This window comes from Pleuronectes platessa, chromosome 2 (assembly GCF_947347685.1).
Source record: "Pleuronectes platessa chromosome 2, fPlePla1.1, whole genome shotgun sequence".
Classification (NCBI taxonomy): Eukaryota; Metazoa; Chordata; class Actinopteri; order Pleuronectiformes; family Pleuronectidae; genus Pleuronectes; species Pleuronectes platessa.
In genome coordinates, this window is record NC_070627.1 from 12,481,768 (window position 1) to 12,502,729 (window position 20,962).

The 20,962-nt window shown below is 42.4% G+C and overlaps 3 protein-coding genes across 4 annotated transcripts in view; 1 reads left to right on the forward strand and 2 right to left on the reverse strand.

The window, feature by feature from the left end:
- uba7 (ubiquitin-like modifier activating enzyme 7) overlaps positions 1 to 10,350 on the forward strand; it is a 33,814-nt gene extending 23,464 nt beyond the window's left edge. For both annotated transcript variants that reach the window (XM_053442479.1, XM_053442480.1), the window contains 3 exons: positions 7,087 to 7,188; positions 8,240 to 8,322; positions 9,345 to 10,350. In XM_053442479.1, coding sequence (XP_053298454.1) covers positions 7,087 to 7,188; positions 8,240 to 8,322; positions 9,345 to 9,477 — 318 coding nt within the window. In that variant the 3' untranslated portion in view covers positions 9,478 to 10,350. The remainder of the gene's footprint in view (positions 1 to 7,086; positions 7,189 to 8,239; positions 8,323 to 9,344) is intronic.
- A 374-nt stretch (positions 10,351 to 10,724) lies between these two features.
- inka1b (inka box actin regulator 1b) lies at positions 10,725 to 13,109 on the reverse strand. The gene is made up of 2 exons (XM_053440754.1): positions 12,910 to 13,109; positions 10,725 to 11,768 (listed from the first exon to the last, which is right to left on the reverse strand). The coding sequence occupies exons 1-2, from the start codon at positions 12,910 to 12,912 to the stop codon at positions 10,848 to 10,850; spliced, it is 924 nt and encodes a 307-aa protein (XP_053296729.1). The 5' UTR covers positions 12,913 to 13,109; the 3' UTR covers positions 10,725 to 10,847.
- A 1,582-nt stretch (positions 13,110 to 14,691) lies between these two features.
- Positions 14,692 to 20,962, reverse strand: part of LOC128448062 (guanine nucleotide-binding protein G(i) subunit alpha-2) — a 32,368-nt gene continuing 26,097 nt past the window's right edge. Inside the window, exons 5-9 of the mRNA XM_053430600.1 lie at positions 19,003 to 19,131; positions 17,102 to 17,231; positions 16,531 to 16,684; positions 16,182 to 16,374; positions 14,692 to 15,796 (exon numbers count right to left, since the gene is read on the reverse strand). Of these exons, the coding sequence (XP_053286575.1) occupies positions 16,184 to 16,374; positions 16,531 to 16,684; positions 17,102 to 17,231; positions 19,003 to 19,131 (604 nt within the window). The 3' untranslated portion in view covers positions 14,692 to 15,796; positions 16,182 to 16,183. The remainder of the gene's footprint in view (positions 15,797 to 16,181; positions 16,375 to 16,530; positions 16,685 to 17,101; positions 17,232 to 19,002; positions 19,132 to 20,962) is intronic.

Consider the following 20,962-nt stretch of genomic DNA (forward strand, 5'->3'; position numbering starts at 1 on the left):
CTGCATTACAGCACACAGCCAAAGAGAGTGACCTTTGATTACTAAAGCAGCTGATCGACGCTACAAATTGGGACGTGACACCAAAGGGCACATTGATCCCAGTTTACATCCAGAGCCATAAGCTCATGTTGAATTGAAACTTGTCAGTGACACATTCGTTTTTATGTAAAACAATACATACAGTAGTGTAGGAGATCAAAAATAATATTCACATATCGACAAAACCTCCGTCAAAGAAACACGGACTAATAGACTTTTAAAGCATTTATTAGAACTGACGCACTTGTGTTTGGACCATCCGATAAATCACTATGCAACATTTCAATTAGAATGAATGGCTTTTTAAGTGCGGAGAAATACTGTGTGAGTGTCTCTGCAGGCTCCAACGTGTCCGTGGCCCATTTGTAAGAGGAGGTTTTATTGACTCAGACCTTCTGCCCCAGGTCATCTTCAGTCAGGTGGAGCGCCATTATCTTCTCATTTGAAAGACAATCACATTGAGATTCTGTTTGCTGTTTTACACGTCAATGGAAGCCTTTCAGCGGCCACGGGCTGAAATGAGTCTGTGTGTCACTGTCCTGAGGAGCCTCTGCATTCTGCTGAGCTGGCTGCTCCTCCTCTTCTTCCTCCACCCATTACCACCGGCATATATCACAAGTCATTCTTCAAAGCATATCGTTAACAGTCTTGTGCATTGCCTTTGATACAGATTGTTCCATTTATAGTGTATTAAAAGCTATTGTCTGACATGAACTCTGTATATGAATACAACTGGAAAATGTCAGGAACATTCAGGCCAGGGGGGGGGCCTGGGTGGAGTCTGGGTAGAGCACGCGGGAGGCAGGACATAATCCTTAAATCACACTGTGGAAATCACACGTTTTTGCAGGACACCAGCATCTGCCCTCATCGCCAAAAGCGCTTGAATCTCGTCTTTCCAAGACGACTTCTTTGTCTGTATCTTCTACGTGTTTGACACCTCTTTTTAATCACAAGATGTTATTATTTTTGTTGAGTTTTGACTCAGAGATTCACGTTCTGATATTGAGCTCCCCCGGAAACTTGCAGGAAAATGTCTGACAGCAGCTCACAACTGCTGTTCCATCAATTCTCTGGGGTGATGGCAGATAATCGCAGAGGGCTGCAGTGAGCAGTTGGAGGTCCCAGCCATCTGTTTCTCCGCTGCACTCCAAAGAGAGTGTGGATCAATAATGATCAGGTAGCAGAGGACACGGACAAAGGACCCTTTTTACATGACAGTGGTTTTGTCCCTTTGAAAGAAAGAACAGGAAAACACAAACCAACAGGTTCCTGATAATGTACAGTGGGACCCAACCCTCTGAAACCACTTTTACCAGCATCACGTCTGATTATTCTGCCTCAAAACAGGATGCACATGTGTTATTACTCTGCTTCATGTGATTCTAAGAGGTCAGAGGTCAGGTCAGATAAAGCCTGTGTAGGTTTTTCTGGCTGGAAAACACTGAGTGAGACTCTGTTGGCACAAGCGTTTGTGCTGAAAATGATGATCGACTCAGTTTATAAACAGCAAAACTGTAGCTTTTCAAAGTAATTACATTTGGACATTATACATTTTCATATTCTTCAAGGCAGCTGCTCAAACTCTATTAAATAAAGCGTGGGCATCCAGTTATTGATCATACAGGAAGCTCCGGTCTGACTCTCTTGTTTCATACGTTCACATAACATGAACTAGAAGAAAATGTCATTTCTGAGCATTTTTATTCGCAAGGATTAAACATGAATGCAACACACAGAGTCACATCAGACACTGGTGACCTTTGCAGAACATTTCCATCTGTGAGCTTCCATCCATTGATGCCGTGACGTGATTGGCAGTGTCTGTGAGCATCAGTGCTGGCTCTGTGCTGTAGGTGTGACGCAGAGGAAGGTGCATCGGTGAAGTGAACACGAAAAAGAGGAAATCAGTAAATGCAGTAGTTAAATGTTAACCTTCCCTTGTTTGACCCGTTTACTATTTTGTAATTTTTTTTTACTCTGTTGGTTTCACATGATAAAAAAGGACAATGTGCCAGCTCATCTTTAAGTGAATAATTGAGATATTATATAAGTGAATCTTTGATGACATTCAATCCCGCAGAAAAAAACGCTTGAACAGAATGTTCACTATTTAATTTTTTCCCAAACATGACTTTGCTTTTTATCTTGACGGACTGTTGGGATCTCTAGCATATATGAGCTACTGCTTGACTTCCTGGCTCAGTTGAGGCCTTTTTAGAAAAGAGCCTGATTGTCCAGAAAAGGAAATCAAGCAGGAGCTGAAGGAGATTAAGTTGAACCTATGATCCAAAAAGACCACACAGCCCCTGCGTCTGCCTCCCCTGAAGCTCACTTTGAAGCCCTGCAAAGAAAAACATCGGCCTTTGAAGAAACAGGCCTGTAGCCACAGCCGCTTGTAAAAACGTTACCACTGTTGGGATTATGGCCAGACGCTGGAGCTGGAGCTGGAGCGTGCCTCCGCAGCGCTGTTTCTTGTGGCTGACTGCAGGGAGGAGAACTTACCGAGGTTTGCCTCCACTGATCCCAGCTTCCCGTCTCTGAAAAACGCTCCATTGTCTTTTCAGGGCAAAAATTGAAAACACATATTATGATTTCACTCCAAATGCAGTGACCTCTGTGAAATGACCAGCTCCCTGAATGGGACCACAATCACCCTGGGATTCATTCTGCCTCCTTATCAGGTCAGACTAGGCTGAACTTCCTCTGGCTGCTTTACATTCCCACACGCTCACGTATATCTGCAGACAGAGGCGTCTATTTTTGGATTCTATCAATCAGGAGTTATCAAACCAGACTTAATTGTCTATCAGATCCTGTGTTGTTATCTGTCCTCTCTTCATTGAAAAATCATTAAAATTGGAATAAAATACATAGAGCTCGACCTCTATCAGTTTGCATTAGCTTTTCTACTTGATCTTTAACACTGCCTATGTCTATAATTGGGGGGGGGGGGTTGGGTTGGTTTGGGTTTGGACATGAAATACATGACGCCTGTTGGTTTCTGGTCGGGCTTGGGTAGTTTTCTCTCGGACTCGGTCAGTTTTGGACAGAAAATCGAAGCCACTGAGAGTGAGTCTTTGTCAGCTTTAACTGGGCCGTAGCTCATTGGAAAAAAAGCACCTTGCGGAAAACTAAAACAGTTTTTTATGAATTCTGTAAAGGTTGAACTGTGAGCACAGGAACATGGCTCATATGTTCTGTCTGTATTTAGTTGGAGATGACGCTCGGAACATTGCTTAAAGGTCATTTTTGACTTTAGGTTCTGTGAGGTACTTGGATGTGTTGGTATTGTTTTCATTCAGTTTCCATTTAGTTGCAGTCACTTTCACGTCTCATGTTATAGGGAGCAGTAAGCTTGTGTTGCAGACATGTTCACGTTGTGATGAAGTGGAAAACAAGCACATATATTTTGTTCATTTGTATTTTTTTTTCATATATATATTTTTACCACTAGAACTAGATTGCGAGCGTGTATTTCCCGCTGCATGTGGTTATTTAAAGATTGGATTCATTTCTTTTTATTTCTCTGCCTGGCAGCGGTGACTGTTTACATTTAGATTTTTCAGGAAGAGCAGGGGAGCCGGCCAAGCGTCCTGTCAACAAGCGGAAGCTGCCTGAAGAGTCGGTGTTTCGTGTAAAATGATAATGTCTCATCCGAACGGGGAAAGGACAAAGAGGAGAAGGCTGATTGGTGCATTTCAGTGAAACAGAACAGAGAGAATTATACTGACAGAAACAGTTTGTAAGATTTTTTTTTTAAAAGAGCAGTAGAAGATTTAAGATTTGGCCTTGTTCACTTAAAAAAAAAGGAGAAAATACATTTGTGTAACAGTTCAAATTGAAGTACCATAGTTTCCATAGCGACGATACAGTCTGTGATCATCAGCAGAGAAAATCTCGAAACGTTATTGTGTTACTTTATTGTTTTTGGGAAACGAGCAGCTGTGTCATGTTTTATGGGGGAAGTTTAGAGCTCCGTTTGTAATCAAGGCCACAGCATGTGGAGCAGATGAGACATGTGGCTTCTCTCCAACAACACAGAACACACAGTACCAACACGCACGTCAGCCAGTGTGGCTTTATCCCACTCGGGCCCATGAAGTGGCCGTTTGTCTCGTCCCTGTCCTCTGAAGTGAAACTCAGTTCCCCCTCCCTGAGTCCCCGACCGCCGGCTCTGCTTTACATCCAAACAGACCCCTGGATGCGCAGACATCCAGTGAGATATGTTTCATCGCCAGACGCACTCCAAATCTATTTTGAATGCATTCAACACGAGCCACCTGGAGTTCAAGCTGGTTTTGTGAAGCTTAGCCACCAAGTGACACTGGGCACAGATTTGTCATGTTGCTAACCTAAGAGGGGACCTCTCAAACTGTTATTCTAAACTCCCACATTAAGTCAACCCTGGCCAATAATAATAGATTTGGTCTTATGTGATGTTATATGCAATATTAGGTCTTCCTGGGGATTTGTATGCCTTCGTCCACCTTTAAAACAGTTTATTACCTTTGTTTTGATTGTTTGTCTATTAGTTAGCAGGATTACAAAGAACTACTGGACAGAATTGGTGCAGATCCAGATCAGGGGACAGATCAAGGACCTTTTTTTCAAGTTGCAAGACATTTTAATAGATTTCTAAGAGATAAGTTCATGGATCTTGATTAAGAAAATCAGACACGATTAGTGGACTGATGTTAATCATTGTGTGCAATTTGCTGTAGATCCAAATACAAATCTGGATCTAATGAATTATAAATTATTGTCTGTGGGGCCTTGGTGGAGGTTCTCCCTTAGTGCCCTTCCATTTCAAGTATTTGTCCAAAACAAAGAAGTTGTCTTCATACGTTTATATTTTGCAGAAAAACAATAACCCTCAGCGTAACATTTATTCTCTTTCCACAGAGATTACTGCTTTGTTGGGGCATTTCTGTTTTTTATTCTGGAAGTTCCGTGACAAAGAGATACTGTCGTTGTTGCGGGTTGGGAAACCATTTAATTGTTTCCAGCTGCCAGTTTGGCATCCTCATGCTTATGTTTTCTCTCCCCCGCCGTCGTGCTGAAGAGTTCATGTCACTCTACATGTGTCCTGGCGCTGGCGTTGACTAACTTCAGGCTCCCATCAGAGCTGTGTGACAGATATGAGAGCGAGCGGAAGGGAGGTGACAGAGTAAAAATAGCCTGCGTGCCCGCTTTGCATTGTGTGAAATCAGCAACTATATACACAAGGCACTCGTAAAAGATCTCTGGCGTAAGACCACTTAAAACAAGGTCCATTCTACAGTGCAACAAAGAGTTTGCATTCGCACAAGCATTAAGAATAAGAAAGTATTTTGTGCCGTGTACAATTCAGACCCTGGCTGTGCTCTGCACGTTGAAAGTTTGAGGCTGTACTGATAAATCAGTGCATGAACACTAAAGAAGCTAACGGGACCAGCATCTCACAAACAAAACGGGCTTTGTCTGGAAACTGGGACAAAGGACCGAGACACCCAGTGAGACTTTAGGGAGAAGTATGCCTCAAGTGTGTCTCCATAACCCCACATCCCTGTGTGTGGTGGGAGCTGCGCGGGCCAGTCAGAAAGTTCCCCTTGGCCGCTGGAGCAGAGATAATTGGACCCAGGTTTAGCTGGAGTTTTGGTATTTGCATCTCGAGCCAATTTTTGATCGTCACAACTTCTCTCGCCAGAAAGCGCTTGTGGGAGCAGGTTCGGCCTTGGACATTGGACGGTGACATATTTTGAAGTATTTTCTGCATGTGCGGAATTCTGACCCTTTACATGTGTTTTGTACCCATGTGTGGAATATGGGGTTTACGGTAAACATCTGGCCTCATGTACTGATATCTATGTAGATGTACAAACAGCAGTGTCTGTGTTGCAGGGGTTGAATTGATGTGTCCGGGTGTCAGGACTTTGTTTTCTGTTTCAGGGGTCAAAGGTTGATCCTGAGTTGCTGTTGGGTCATCCATCCTAATCTCTGATCTCATGAGGGTTATGGGGAGACAGTGGAGCCTGAGGCAGGAGCAAGAAACATGCTTTAAGTGTGTATATGTGTAGTTATCTCCATAAATTACTTTCTTTATTCAGACTCACAAGACTCTGATCACATTTCTCTTGTCATAAGGCCTGGACTTGTCAAATGCATTCCAGCTACATCCTTTTGAATTAGATGATCCTCGACTTCTTCCCCAAGCACCATCGGGTAGAGATATTCTAGTGTGTATTGAAATATCTTAAGAGTTAAGAGATAATTTTTTTAATTACGATGAATTTAGTGAATTTGGTGACCTCTTTTAATCACGAGGTCCGATTTTCTGTTTGATCAGTGCTTTCATTCAAGACCAAATAACTGCACATTTACTTTCATCTATTTCATTAAATCCATGCATGTATCAAGACGGTTGGGTTGCTATTATAATAAGAGAAGCCATATGTCAATAAGAAGAAGTTCTTTTGGCCAGTAGTTATTCGTGTTTCGAAAATGGAGGTGGTAAGAGAACTGTTACAGTCTCACCTCTAAGTGAAAAAAGAGGGCAATACAAGACACATGGTGCAATCAGGGGACTCTCTAACAAAGACGACTCAAAGTCCTCAATGAGAGGAAATGTCCCCACGAAGCTTCACCACTTGAAATAGATTCTGGCAAGGTGTTTGGAAATACTCCTACATTGTTATTTCACTGCCTAGAGCAACACATACTCAGTTAGATGCAGGTTTTATGTACTTGAGCTTTTTCTCAAGTCGCACTATTATCCACTACCCTGGAATACACAAATACTGACGTGCATTTTTTTCTTTTGTATAGAACTGAGTAGGTCTCATAGATAAAAAAACATATATGAGGAAGCCCCCTCTTGACCTCATGGCAGCTTGTTGGGGTCTTTGCTGCAGTGATGAAAAGTGAAGTCGCTCTGTCCGTGAGTGTCCTGCGCTCTTGTTTCGGACCCAAACATTCACTTCCCTTCACAGCAAGTCATACTTCATCTGTCAACCTTGTCGTGATAATGTGTGTGTTTGCTGGTGGATGTGTCGTGTCTATCGGCAGGTCACAGGAGAGCCGTACACCCTGTGGGATGGCTTCCTGGTTGAGGGCAGAGGCGGCGATCAGCCGGAAATGACCTTGGGTGATCTGCTGGAGTATATCAAGGTACGACCTCCTCATTCCTCTCACACAGGAAACACAAAGTTTCTTCACACCCTGTGTTACTGAGTGCAGATTTTATTCTTTTCTTAAACTTGTTCACCTTCTTCCAGTTCACACAGTGCCCATTGTTTGACTTGGCCGACCACTTCACACCTATCACACCTACTATTTACACCCGAAGGACTGTTTTCTACCAACAATTAAGTGGAATTTCCAAAATGTCCAACTTTTCCTCTAAGGCCTTTACTTCTTACTTATCTTATACCCCTAACCCTAAGACTACATCCATACCACTACGTTTTTGTTTCAAAATAAAATGACCTCTGACCAGACAAACGTTTTGGCTCCATATCAGCTTTTCCTCTTTCTACTAACATTCCTTAAAATGCATATCAAGTGGGCACTATAAGTGGGAAAACTAAGCATGAGCATGTGTGTAAACAGAAAAAAAGATTTGCAGAAAGAGCAAAGCTACAAACTAAAATACAGAGTTTATCTGCACAGCAGCTAGGAGCACAGACAACAGGGTCAGAAACAATTGGGTAATCCTTGTTGTGTTCGGCACACTTCACAGCGTTTCCAAACTACGTTTTAGAGACTCGGACTAGTGTGGTGGCCAGCAGCAGAGTTGATTGGGTTTCCAACGAAAATAGAGTAGTATGGATGTAGCCCAAAAAAAAGTTATACCTGCAGCAGAAATGTCTGAGAACATGACTCCCGGTCTTCTTCTTTATGCACACGCCTTCTTGCTGTAAGAAAAAAATAATTGGTCTATTGATTCTTCGGAGGAGGCAAAGGGAAAATAAATTGGCAAGTGTTCTTATTTGCTCTGGGTTTCGTTTAACCTTCGACTGTCCGGCTTCCCCGTGGTTTGTTTGCAGAGACACAGCAGAGCTTCCTGAACTGCTGAAGTTGTTCTAGGCCAACGGTCATAAGCAGAGCTCAGCTATCATTGTAGAAATCTCTTCATCATAATGCATGCATGCAATACTTGTAAAGCCTTGTTATGTTTATGTTGCAATGCAAACTTATGGAATAATTTGCCTTTGTGCAGGTCAAATACAGCTTGACCATCTGCGGCCTCTTCTACGGAAAGGCTCTCTTATACAGTGGGCAAGAGGAGAAGCTTCAGCTGAGGTATGTCCACTCAAGATAAAGATACAGAAACAATGTTGCATGTACAGTCGGCGGCTATACATGGCCACACAACCACATACACACAAACAACAACAGTTAGCAGCGTCCTATTGTTTGGATAGAGGCTAATGGCAGGATGAGGTGTTTCCTGAGAGCCGGTGAGGAGAGAGCCTGTTGACACACTCACGCGCTTCACCCAACACTGATGATTGAGTCTGCTCCTCCTCAGGTTTCCCTCTGTTTGTTGAGGAAAAGAGCTAAAGAGTTAAATTAGGTGTCGAGCATTTTTTGGCTCCTGCGTCGGAGAGGCCACGCTGTTCAGGCCTGTTCGATGCTGCAGCACATTAAAGGCTCGTTTCATAAGCTCTGCAGTGTTTGAAGTGAGAGTTGATTTGTGAGCGTGGAACGTGCGCCCTCGGGGAAGTTTCGATTCCAGGAGTGAAATAAATCAAATTAAAACTTTAGAGTTCAGAGATAATGGATCGCTGGGTAATTTGAAATGTTAGACTTTTTTTTGTTAAACCTTGCTGTGAGGTCTTCCTGTCGGTCTTGAAACAGACTGTGCATGTCCTGTCCTCTCCCTGACGGTGGGGTCCCTGGGGAGCTGGAGCTGCAGTCAGATGGAGTTGCAGGCGGGGAGAGGGGGGGGGGGGGGGGCAGGGTGGCTGTGGACAGCAGCTCGTACACACTTCCTGTGCAGTTGCCCGGCCCCGTGTTTCCTTTGTTTGGCCACTGTAGGGTGAATGTAGAACTAAAACACTGAGATCACATGGGAAAAAATCATTGCAGAGTAAAAGCACTATTATTCTCTGCTCTTACTATTGTTAGCAATTCTGATGATAAGGCCAAAGTCAATGTTGCTTTGGTCTCTAATGATTTGTAAAAAAACACTTACTGCTCGGATGGTTTGTGTTGAACTGAACCCCAAAAACTAGTGTACATATTCATCATAATAAAGAACTGTGTCATCAGTGGTGTGGCTCATTCATTTGTTTTCATTAGATTCACTTGTTTTGTTGTAGAGTGTCTGACCTGGTGAGGATGGTGACTAAAGCAGACGTCCCTCCGCACGTGAAGATGCTGGAGTTGGTCCCCTCGTTCGCTGAGGACGAGGACTGTGAGGAAGTCCCTCCCATCAGGTACCTGCTCCTGTGAGGCCGTCCACCACGAGGATCCAGTGGAAAGCCGACTTCACACTCCTGTGACGCCATATCACTTAAAAACAGAGTTTTGATCACTTTTACTGTTACGAAACTTTGATTATGGGATGTGAATAATTCCACACTCCAATCAGTTGTTGTCTTTTTAATCAAATTCCCAAAACACTGTCAAATCTATAGAGGTTAATGCCCTGTTCCTCATTCGAGGCTTTTCTGTCTCGTTACTATTTTCTAAAAAAGGAACCAACAGCCATCTCTGACGTGCTGAGCGATATTAACAGAAAGTCTTGTTTACTAGGGTTTAGTTTTCATTTACATGTGTCTTTGGAGAAGTCACGCTAAGAGCTTGTGGAGATGCCAAGGCATATGGATTAGATGATCAGATGATCTGGCACTGGTGGAGCAGTGCTGGACCCCTCCTGAGGTCTAATTCAGGTCAGGCTGAGCTTGACGTTAGAGGGCTGCGGTTGGACCGGGCAGCTGGCAGAGTAGGTTCAGTGCTTCGATGGTTCACCAGGCTTTTGCCATCTGGACACAGCTGCCTTGTGTAAATCCTCCTGCAAACAACACGTGTACACTTCCCCTGCCTCGCTCCCTCCCTCCATTAAGAAACCCTGACCTGCTCAGATACTGTGCTCATCTTCAAGGATCCTTGTCCATCCTCACGTGTTTTGGTTTCCATGTCCCATAACTCAGTTTGTGTCACTTCACGCCCGCACAACATTGTGTCGTTGTGTTTAATTTTCACGGCCGTCTCAGTTGGCTGTTTTGAAATCATGTCATTAAGAACCGTCGCTGTGATCATCACTGCTGATATCTGTCAGGATGGTTTCTGGATGCTGTTTATGATTAAATTATTTTAGAACCACCGTGTGTCACCATGCGTCATTAATACACCTTGTTACCTCATCATGGTTTTAATTGTTCAGTTCACCAGGTACGTTTTCAGCCAACTTCCTATTTTTATTCTCAGTTTTCAATGCTTTAATGTTTGAGGTTTTTTAATAACTGAGTTAAACTATTCAAAGTAATTATACGATTAGATATAATTAGATTTATTCCTAATGACTTGTTAGGCTCAAGAGATAAGACAAACGGGTCCATGGCAGGCAGATGCAGTTATTAACCTAGCATTTTAGGTCTAAAAAGAAGCTTTGATTAATGTTATCAACAGGAAGGAAAGTGTCAGATGTCTGATAATTAGATCTTAACAGCATCAAGTAGGAACAGAACTCGTTTTCATTAAATTCACACCGAAACCTTTTATTCCACGTGTATCAACATTATAGACAAATACAAGTTAAGAAAATAGAACCATCTTATTTAAACTTCTGTGTAAGTAATAGTCCGTAGGTACAGTCTCGCTCAAATGTATCCAATGATGTCATTGCATATGATGGGTTGTCGGCTGCCCGTCTTCATGAGAGCGGTGAACTTGTAGAAGTCAGAGTCCAGTTGGTGCAGTCCAGTGTGGGACTGGTGAAAGAAAGGTTTGAGAGCCTGGACTCCCACAGGGCAGGACATCCTCTTGGGATTCTCTGCAGCTCGGCACATCCTGGAAGAGTCCGCAGGCCGTGGCTTCACCTCCACGCCTTTAGACATCCCTGATAGTCTCTTGCGCATGTTTTCTAAGATGTCTTTAGCGTGGCGCCTGGGTTTCATTTGCGTTGGCTCGGGGCACTCTGGAAGGTCCATCCAGTTCTTTATGAGGTCCGCAAAGCTGTTGTCTCCCAGGACGAGGGGCTGCCTGTTTCTGCTGCGGCTCAGCAGCGACGTGGTCCAGTCCTCCTGGTCACTGGCCTCAAACGAGGTCCAGCGCTCAAGGCAAGCGTCCGAGGTGGATTTAGGACGGATGCGGCAAGAGGGTCCTCTGTTTGTGCGGAGGCAGGCCGAGGAGGAGACTCGCACGTTCCTGGTCCTCCTCAACACCACTCCTTCATCATGCCAAGAAGCCTCAGAGTAACCAGAGTCAAAGTCCACACTCTTCTCACTGCTGGGAGAGCCTTGTGCCAGTCGTTCGTGCTCCTGCTGCTCATCCTCCTCTTCCAGTGGGCTGGCCAGGCAGCAGGCAGAGTCATACGTGCTGGCGTCGCTGGCATCAGAGACGCGTAGTTTTGAAAGTCGCTCCTGCCGGGCCCTCTGCTTGCAGAGGCGCATTGCAGCGAGGGACCGGACACACGGTTCACTCAGGGGCCTTGGCCTGCTTATCTGCTTCAGGTCCTGCAAGGATCTCATCATGTACTGCACCTGGTCCCGGAGGCAGTCAGTGGAATCTCCTAAACACAGCTTCACAACGACACAGACACAAAGACTTAGTGGTGCAGGCAGAGTTTCAATAAAGTCTGCATTTAAAAGAACATATCTGTGTGGTAAGAGAAGTTTTACAGCAGAGAACAGAGCAGTTAGTCTGTCGAGTCGAGGCCTGAGCAGTTCCTTGTTCTATTTCCAGAACTGGGCCAAGAAGATTTTTACCAGCTGAGATCACTGCTCTATGACCATATAACAAGTGAGGCATTCCATGCAAACCTCAGAGCAGCTTTATGGAGACCATCCCATGCAAGTATGATCCCGGAGAATGAAACAAGCCTTTGCTCCGAGAACAGGATGCACATTTGATTCGGGGGAAAACGTTGCCTGCCTCCTTAAGCTTGAGGGGAAGTTTGAACAAAGTGAGAGCTGAATCATGGAGGAGTGCAGAGGCTCGCTGATCCTCTCCACACTCCCCTAACTCACAGGATGTTGCCTGGTCTGTATTATAGAGCAGGAAATGACAGCAACATTGTGGAATTACACAGCGGCCGTGTCCTATTTATGAATCATATAACTTTCCGATTAGCAGAAATTCGGGCACGTATCGTGAGTTTGTATTATACGAGTTACTACAGTAAATGTGAAGTTTGTTGAGCCTCCTCGCCTGGCCACAGTTTAGGGCTCGGAGCGGTAATGGCCACCACAATGCCATGATGTTATCACAGCTGTGGGTGCTGGACCATTTGGCCCCTGAGGGAGACTTTTCTGACACACAGAGACATCCACAGTGGGACGCTGCTTCTTTTAAAATGTCCTGTTCTCCTTGGCTGCTTCACACAGTGGGGAGCAGTGAGTCACTCAGATGTACACAGTTTGGAGCATATTAACTGTGACATGGGGGGGGGGGGGGGGGGGGTACTATCACAATATTATTACAATTGCCTTTCTTTGGACAATTAAAGTTGTTTTGAATTTGAATTCTACTTATATATAAAAATGTTTAACACTGACTAAAGAAAATGCATTAAGAAGAAATATAGTGTTTGGAAAAATCCAACTAGTGCAAAAAGATAGATACATATACAAAACAGATAATACTGTGCAATGATCTTTGTATTCACATTAAATAATCTACTGCAGTGCATCTACAAAACTGTTCAAATATATTGATACATACCATTTCCTGTGAGGTAATAATTGCAGTGAAGTTCAGGATCCGGTCACTTTCACGGTTGCTTCTCCTCCTGAGTTTAAAAGTACTTCTGAATTTGTTTAAAAATGAAATCCCATCAATTTGAGCAGCTCCACAAGTTTCCAGATGTTCAGAGGAGTAGTATCTCTCCTCGAGTATTTTCTCCACTGAACCAGATGAGGGTCTGTCAGCGGAGGTTGGCGATGATGGGTTTTTCTCTGCAGCGAATCAGCGCAGCGTGTCACTGGATCAGCCAATGACAAAGCGCCTGGAACAAGTTACCGCCCCCACGTGTAATTACAGCGGTTATCACTTTGTGGTTTCCTTTGAGACTCCACATCTGGAGGTGGGTCATTCTTTACCTTCTTATTCTAACAGCAAATAAACGAACAAAGCACATTTTGAACAGTGTTACCTTGCATATCCAGTGTTCGAATTAAATACGAGTTACTCAGAATGTTATCTGTATTCAATAGGGTCAAATTATAATACTTTAATTAGCAACTGTCAATATAAATTCCTATGGGCTGTGCAGGTTGAGTCTAAACTGTCACTTCAAAAACGGTCCTAAACAAACGCTGTCATTGAGCAGCTCTGCAGACATGGAGATCCACGGAAATCTACATATCGCCACCTTGTGGATGTTTGCAAACAGGACTTCCCTTATTACCATTCTCGACTGAACGCAAACCTCTTCACACCTCTGACGTCAGTCTGTGAGATGCATACGGTTCATTCACTGCTGTTTTAGTGGCCACTTTGAGATGCAAACAAGCTGCTGGGGGTTGGAGGCAAGAGCTCATTTCATTTGGAGATGAGCGGGACATTCACCTCCTCACCTCACCCTCTTTTTGATGTGGATAACACTTTGTATTGTAATTCAGCCGAGGACAGTGGTCAAAGAAAAGCACAGGGGTTTAAGTCAAAGTACCAAAACAAGTAGAGAACAAAACACTCCTATACGAGATACATAGATATAGACCTCAGAATGCAGACTGGAATGTTCGGGAATCAAACCTTCAGGTAAGTGAACAACACTCTACATCCTGAACAAAAGCAGACAGATAGATAGATAGATAGATAGATAGATAGATAGATAGATAGATAGATAGATAGATAGATAGATAGATAGATAGATAGATAGATAGATAGATAGATAGATAGATAGATAGATAGATAGATAGATAGATAGATAGATAGATAGATAGATAGATAGATAGATAGATAATGCAGACTGGAATATTCAGGAATCAAACCACCGATCTTCTGGTAAGTGAACAACAACAACCAGCCCCTTGATGGATGGATGGATATGAATATGCAGTGATTTACTCAGCTGTGCATATTTGGAAAGAACAGTTGGGTTTGAATAAGATTTGACTTGGGGGATTACAACACAACACTTTTATTAAAAAGACACACATTAAAGAAAAGTGTAAGTAAAATAGGTTGTGCAGAACACAACAACAAACAGAAGGACAAACAAACAAGCAAATGCAGATGAAAATCTGTGACATTTTTGCTTCTTTGGACTTGGAACAGTTCTTTAATGAAACGAGAGAAATGTTGTGTCATCACTTTTGTTGGAGCTGCTTACATCATAGACTTCCACTGATCGTATAGAGCCCTGTGCTTTCCTATCAGAGCTGTGGTCCACACTCATTCACTGATTCAGTACCAACAACTTCTATTTTATAGCATCGAGGAAGAGAAATGATATGTTGTTAAGGTTTGTTCTTTTGACACAATACACTGCAGAATACAACATCATGTGACCAAACTTTATTTACATTTAACAATATTAATGAACAGCTTTCCTCTGTTTGTCTGAGTGTTGTGGTGCGTTTTTTTTAAAGAATGGCTTGTGTGAATCAAAGTGGAGTAGAAATAGCCCTAATTGTCACTATGAAGATAGCATGTCTCTAAAGAACAAGTGTAAACAGATATCAAGGCACAGACATATGGAGAAGGACTTGGAATGAAACAAAGACTACAGAACAATTCATATTAGGAACAGACAGAAGCATTTAAAAATCTTGCAGATATCTTAAACGTGACACTTAACCTTTTCTGTTTCTTTAAAGAAGTTACTCAGGAATGTTATTCAGTTTGTGGGGGGTACAGGCTAATCTATGGACAGTCATGCAGAACAATGCACTAGAGTATATGTGAGAACATTGATTCTGTGTAAACATCGTACAAAAAAAAAGATTTTCCCTTTGTCCATTTTTCATTCTCCATGCGTGTTAGTTTTCTTCTAAAAATAAGCTCTGTGCAGTCAAAAGGTTCATAAAATGCCAACGTTAGTTAACATAAGTTAAGGTGATTTTTTTATAAAAAGTTGTTTTTGTACTTTATCCTATTACTGAACTTCAAAAGCAAAAGGTTAAATAAAATGAAACCTAAAACTTTCAACTATAATATAAATCTGAATACAAAAAATGCGACTAGTGGCTCTCAAACTGCTCCTTAAAGGCTCAGGAAGAAAAATACATACATTTGACTGTATTTGTATTTGCCAAAATTAAATAATGTTACTGCTATTATTATACATTTTATTTCCAAAAGTTATTTTCCACTTAAACCAATCAGCTCATATAATTAAATATAAATCAATTATTCGGGGTGAGTGCCTGGACTGTTGCAATTCGGGGATTCTTGGGCAAAGGTACTCAGTGTGTTTATATATATAAAATTTGTTATAAGCCATAAATAATAATAATAAAACAATACACAATGTGATGGTAGCAGGTCATTGATTGTTGAAGTTCTTTCACGTGTCCCCTTTAGGAATCAAGTCTGTTCGGGTTTTCATTATGAAAAGCGGTAATTATCTCATGGCTGTTGCAGTCTCATGCAGTCAGGCATCGTCCTGCATAAACAGAAAGAAGCAAACGCAACAGATTTATAGAAAAACAATATAATACAGAAAAAAGTGCTGTGGTTTCATTCTTTTAATGTATAAGAACTTTAATTTGTGTTTGTTCTGCTCGATCTGGTCTCAAAGCAGCAATCACAGCAAATCACCTCGACCAGAATGAGTTGACATTTTACTTGCCAAACACAAACTAATGTAATCAGCTGTTTATAACCTGAGACAAGCTTTATTAGAATGTGCATTTCAGAGACTGAATCTGACCTGGAGATCTCATTTGAGTTGAAAGTTTAATTTCAGCTCAGACCAAAAAGATCAGTGTCACTATCACCACAGTCCGTTTACAGCTCATCCCACAGAGTGCGTTATCCCTCTGTCGTACCTTTAGAAAAGACCACAGTCTTTCAGGTTGTTCTTAATAATGACGTCGGTGACGGCGTCGAAGACAAACTGCACGTTCTTGGTGTCAGTGGCACAGGTGAAGTGGGTGTAGATCTCCTTGGTGTCTTTCTTCTTGTTCAGGTCCTCGAACCTGGTCTGAATGTAACTGGCTGCTTCGTCAAACTTGTTGGCTCCTGGATGAAACAGTTTGGAGAGACGAGGAGGTGAGGTCACATTATGTTCAGTTGTGATTTAATTTGTGAGCCGATACAAAGCACTGTCACAGCGTTTCTGTCACAGCGTTTCTCTCGGGGGTGCAGCAGGACCCTGGGGTGCTAGTGTCTCCGTACCTGTGTACTCGGGGAAACAGATGGCGAGAGGGCTGCTGGTGATCTTCTCCTCGAAGAGATCCTTCTTGTTGAGGAAGAGGATGATGGAGGTCTCGGTGAACCACTTGTTGTTGCAGATGGAGTCAAACAGCTTCATGCTCTCGTGCATTCGATTCTAAAGAGAAGAAACATTAGTCGTGGCTCATGACCAAACATCCGAGCTGCCACCAGGGGACAACGTTGTTCATGTTTTAAATGTGAGGAATAACCAGCAGGGGGCGTTCCCTCAGGGCTTTGTTAGGCTGTGTGTCTCCTGAGCACTAATCATAAACTCATTGAAAAATTGGGGTCAAATGCTTCATGTCACTTGAAAATTTATCCATTAGCACTTTTATTACATAATTGCACTCAGCTGTAAATCTACCGTTAAGCTCAGATGAGCCAATTTCACAACCTGGAGCTCCCTATTATTGAGCCATAACAAGGAGTCATAATGTCGTACAACCTAAACTACCTCAAACTGACAATGATCCAGATTATACAGCTTGTAAAATTCACTGAAGCATATGAGAGGACAGCTTTTTTTTTTTACCATCTCCTCATCCTCAGCCAGCACCAGGTCGTAAGCACTCAGTGCAACGCAAAAGATGATGGCTGTGACTCCTTCAAAGCAGTGGATCCACTTCTTTCTCTCTGAGCGCTGGCCCCCCACATCAAACATCCTGCAAGGGGGACGAAGCAGAGGAGAGGTGGTGTGAGTGTGTGTGTGTGTGTGTGTGTGTGTGTGTGTGTGTACGGAGGGCGACAATGAGAGACAGTAAGGTGAAGCTGATGGAGAGCAGGGCACTGAAGGGGGACGTCTCAGGAGATGACAGTTGAAGAGAAGAGGAAGGAGAAGAAAGTCGGGGTGACATTCTATCGCTGGGCGAACATTAAGTTTTCATGAGGCAGCTTTCAGAATAAAAGGGCTGGAGAAGTGTCCATCAGATATCGGATAAAGATTCCAGGGTCAGCGCTGACTTTAAGAGGCAGGCCTCTGTATTCAGAGCAAAGCACTGTCTAATGATGAAGCAGAGAGCTTAGATCGAAAGCTGTTAGATGTGCGAGCAGAAACCAACATGGCTGAAGTGATAATATAGTCGAACACATCAAGAGCAGATGCCATTCTTTGACGCTACAGACAATAAATAGGAGGTGTCAGTGAAGTCACAATCTGTTCAGGTTAGCGGGTGCCAGTGACGCACCGTCCTGATGAATCTAAATGACACCACTGGCAGAAGATGGCATTTCTCTGTATCTGTTACCGTTTCCTGTCCTTACTTATTATGAGAAACAGGGGCCGAGTTATAAAAATGTGACTTTCTACTTATTGATTTCCTCCATGAATTATTCAGGCCAAATACTGAGGCTGTGACAGAGGGTAAATATCAGAGAGTTTATCAGGAAACAGGTCACACCAGAGCCATGCGGCTCTAAGTGCTTTTATTTCTTTGCATGTATCATTCCTTTCAGAAAAGATTGAAATACAATAAAACAGAGCATGATTTACTGAGGGAAAATATTGTGCACAAAACTGTTTCATTCAGAAGAAAGAAGCAAATGTAGTTGGAGGAAGTTGCCTATTTTGTGTAGTTGTTAATTCCTGTAGGATTATGACTTTATTCTTGTAATATAATGACTAGATTCTTATTATATTATGACTTTATTCTTGTAGTATTTCTGACTTTATTCTAGTGACATTATGACTTTATTCTGGTAATATGATGTTCAGCTATACTCTGTACTCTCTGCTTGTGCTTCCTTATATCCAATCTTAAATAAATCACTTACTTCTATTAATAGAAACATGTATACATCTGTGACTATCCCATACATGAGTGCTCAGGCTGGGTCCAGGCATGTTTTATGTAAGATCCACAGAGCTGTGCCATGGAGGACAATCTCGGATGTTAGCAGCAAAATAAAGACCTTCCTCTTCTTGAGTGAGAGCTCGATGGCCACGTCTGATTTGTTTATACAGCTTTCGGCGCAATCATGCTAATTAGCCGCTTGATTGCTGGGGTAAATTGGCTTCTGAGTTGCTGAGTTGCACATTTCATGGCAGGAGGGTCAGTCGCTGCTTGATTTATTCCTCAAAATGAAGCTGTTAAGCAATTTCTGGGTAATGATGTAAACTGGGTACATCGCCAGCGTTCACTTTGCTTTTGTTTTAGTGTTCAGAGCAGGTGCAGAGGAGTCTGGTACTGGAATGACACTGTTTTCACCTACAGGACCTAATTCAATGAAAACTCATGTGTTGACATAGTCACTGCTACTTTAATAGCTAATGTAGACTACTGCTCTTCCACTTTCTTTTTGTATCGGTTTTCACTTAAAGCGACGATCGGTGGTGAGTGAGCCCTCGAGAGAGACATGTTACCATGTTCATTCATTTATTTGCTTCAAAAAGACCTGAAGTCCATTGACAATGATGTGAGTGCCCTTTGACCTTACTTGAAGTGCAGTTCCTTGAAAGTGAAGTGAGTCTCCACAATGCCAGTGGTCTTGACCCGAGTTCGCAGCACATCCTGCTGGCTGGGGATATAATCTGATTTAGCTATCCTCTCCAGGTCGTTCAGGTAACTGAGAGCAGAGAGAGAGAGAGAGAGAGAGAGAGAGAGAGAGAGAAAGAAAACATAAACACGCAGGTCACTAATGCACTTGTGGTTCATGAACATTAAAATCCACTCGCATTTTACTGAACTGCATTGAACTGTAGTAAGCTCGTTTGTGACACTTTCTGGGGAGTGAGTCATATCAGGCTGCATTAAACGACTCCGCTCACATCATTTCATTAGACTGTTTAAGTGCCTTTTAAAGAACCGCACGTTGGTTGTCAACTCATCTGCAGATGGAGAAGTGATGGGTCTGGGTGATAATTGTCTGGATAGTTTGTTACTACAGGAGACCACTCGCACATTCTTACATTGTTCTTACAATATCATGGATAAATCATTATTAGATAACAGTGCAATAGAGACTAGTAGAGAGACGCTGTAGCATAGCAAGCTAACACAGGAACTGAGAGATGTTGCTGGCTGAATTCTCAATGAAGCTAGTATGGCAGCAAATATTTATTTTATTTTTGGTGACAACAAAAATCATATATTACTTAGATACCATGGTGGTGAAATACTCGTCTTTGAGTTCCATAAGTAGATGCACTGAATTGAGAAAATATAAAGAAATCTGATTACAGACTCATGACTTTAGTAGTCAGTGTGAGTGAGTGCACATTATCATATGCCTGTATAGCCTCCTAACATGCAAGATATTGCAGGTAGTCATCCCCACTCATAGCTAATATTTAGTTTATATATACATGCATTCACTGCTGCTTATTTCCTGCCCCTAAAAGCAACCTAATATTTTATCTCAATAAATCAATCACTTAATCAATAAAAATGTATTATTTGTCTCCCAGGGCTTAACAAGTTGCAACATCCTCTGCCCTTATCTGCTGTATTGAGGCCATGCATGGTTACAGGTTTGATATGCTGGAGTTAATTATTACCAGATGAAACAGCCTGCTGCTATCAAGGGATTGTGCTGAGTTTCAGTATGTCCATTTTATTTCACTACATATTAGATCTCCAGCTACAGAAATAACTGTAAGGCTCGGAATATAAGCAATGTTTTCATACATATTTCATCGTCATTTTTGTCTCTGCTGTATTTGGTGCACTGTGTCTGTGGGGGGGGGGGGGGGACTTGATGTCAGAGCGTGGATGCCAAGTATCAATATTGCATTTACTCATCACCCCATGAACCAGTAGTACTATGTTCTGTCCTTAGTGGGTGGATTTTTATGGAAACATGCATATTCTTTACCAATTTGCTTTACTTTTGTAAATCGTTGCATCGGTATTAGTGAAAAAACGGATTATTTGTTGTTACCTCTATGATCTATTTAAATACAATAATCAAATACTACATGAGACCCATTTACACAGCTGATTTGTCTTTTTTACACATAAGAGCATTTTACATTATAGAAAAAGTTTAAATTCACACTAAGCAAAAAAACATGTTTATGTTCATGCACTGTCAATCTTTCTGCTCTTGTCTTTTCTCCGTTTGCACTGACAGACTGTGCCTGACACAGCTTGCCCCATTTGCTCAACATTGCATCATCAACAAAGGCCAGCTGGGAGTTTTAGTGGTCCAGCCAACCTACGCCTCACAGAGAGACATATATCCAGCATCTCAGTGGAAGTGGCATTCGCGTGAGTCACATCGACATATTAATAATAAATAGTTGGCTGGAAAAACTGGAAGACTTGACGTGAAGAGATAGAATTATTTAGTTATTGAGTCCAGTGAATGCTGGTGCCAGATGAAATAACATTCTCTAAAAGCGATCTTGAGAGAGAGTCCAAAAACTGCGTTTTGTGAAATCCCAGCTGCCTTGACC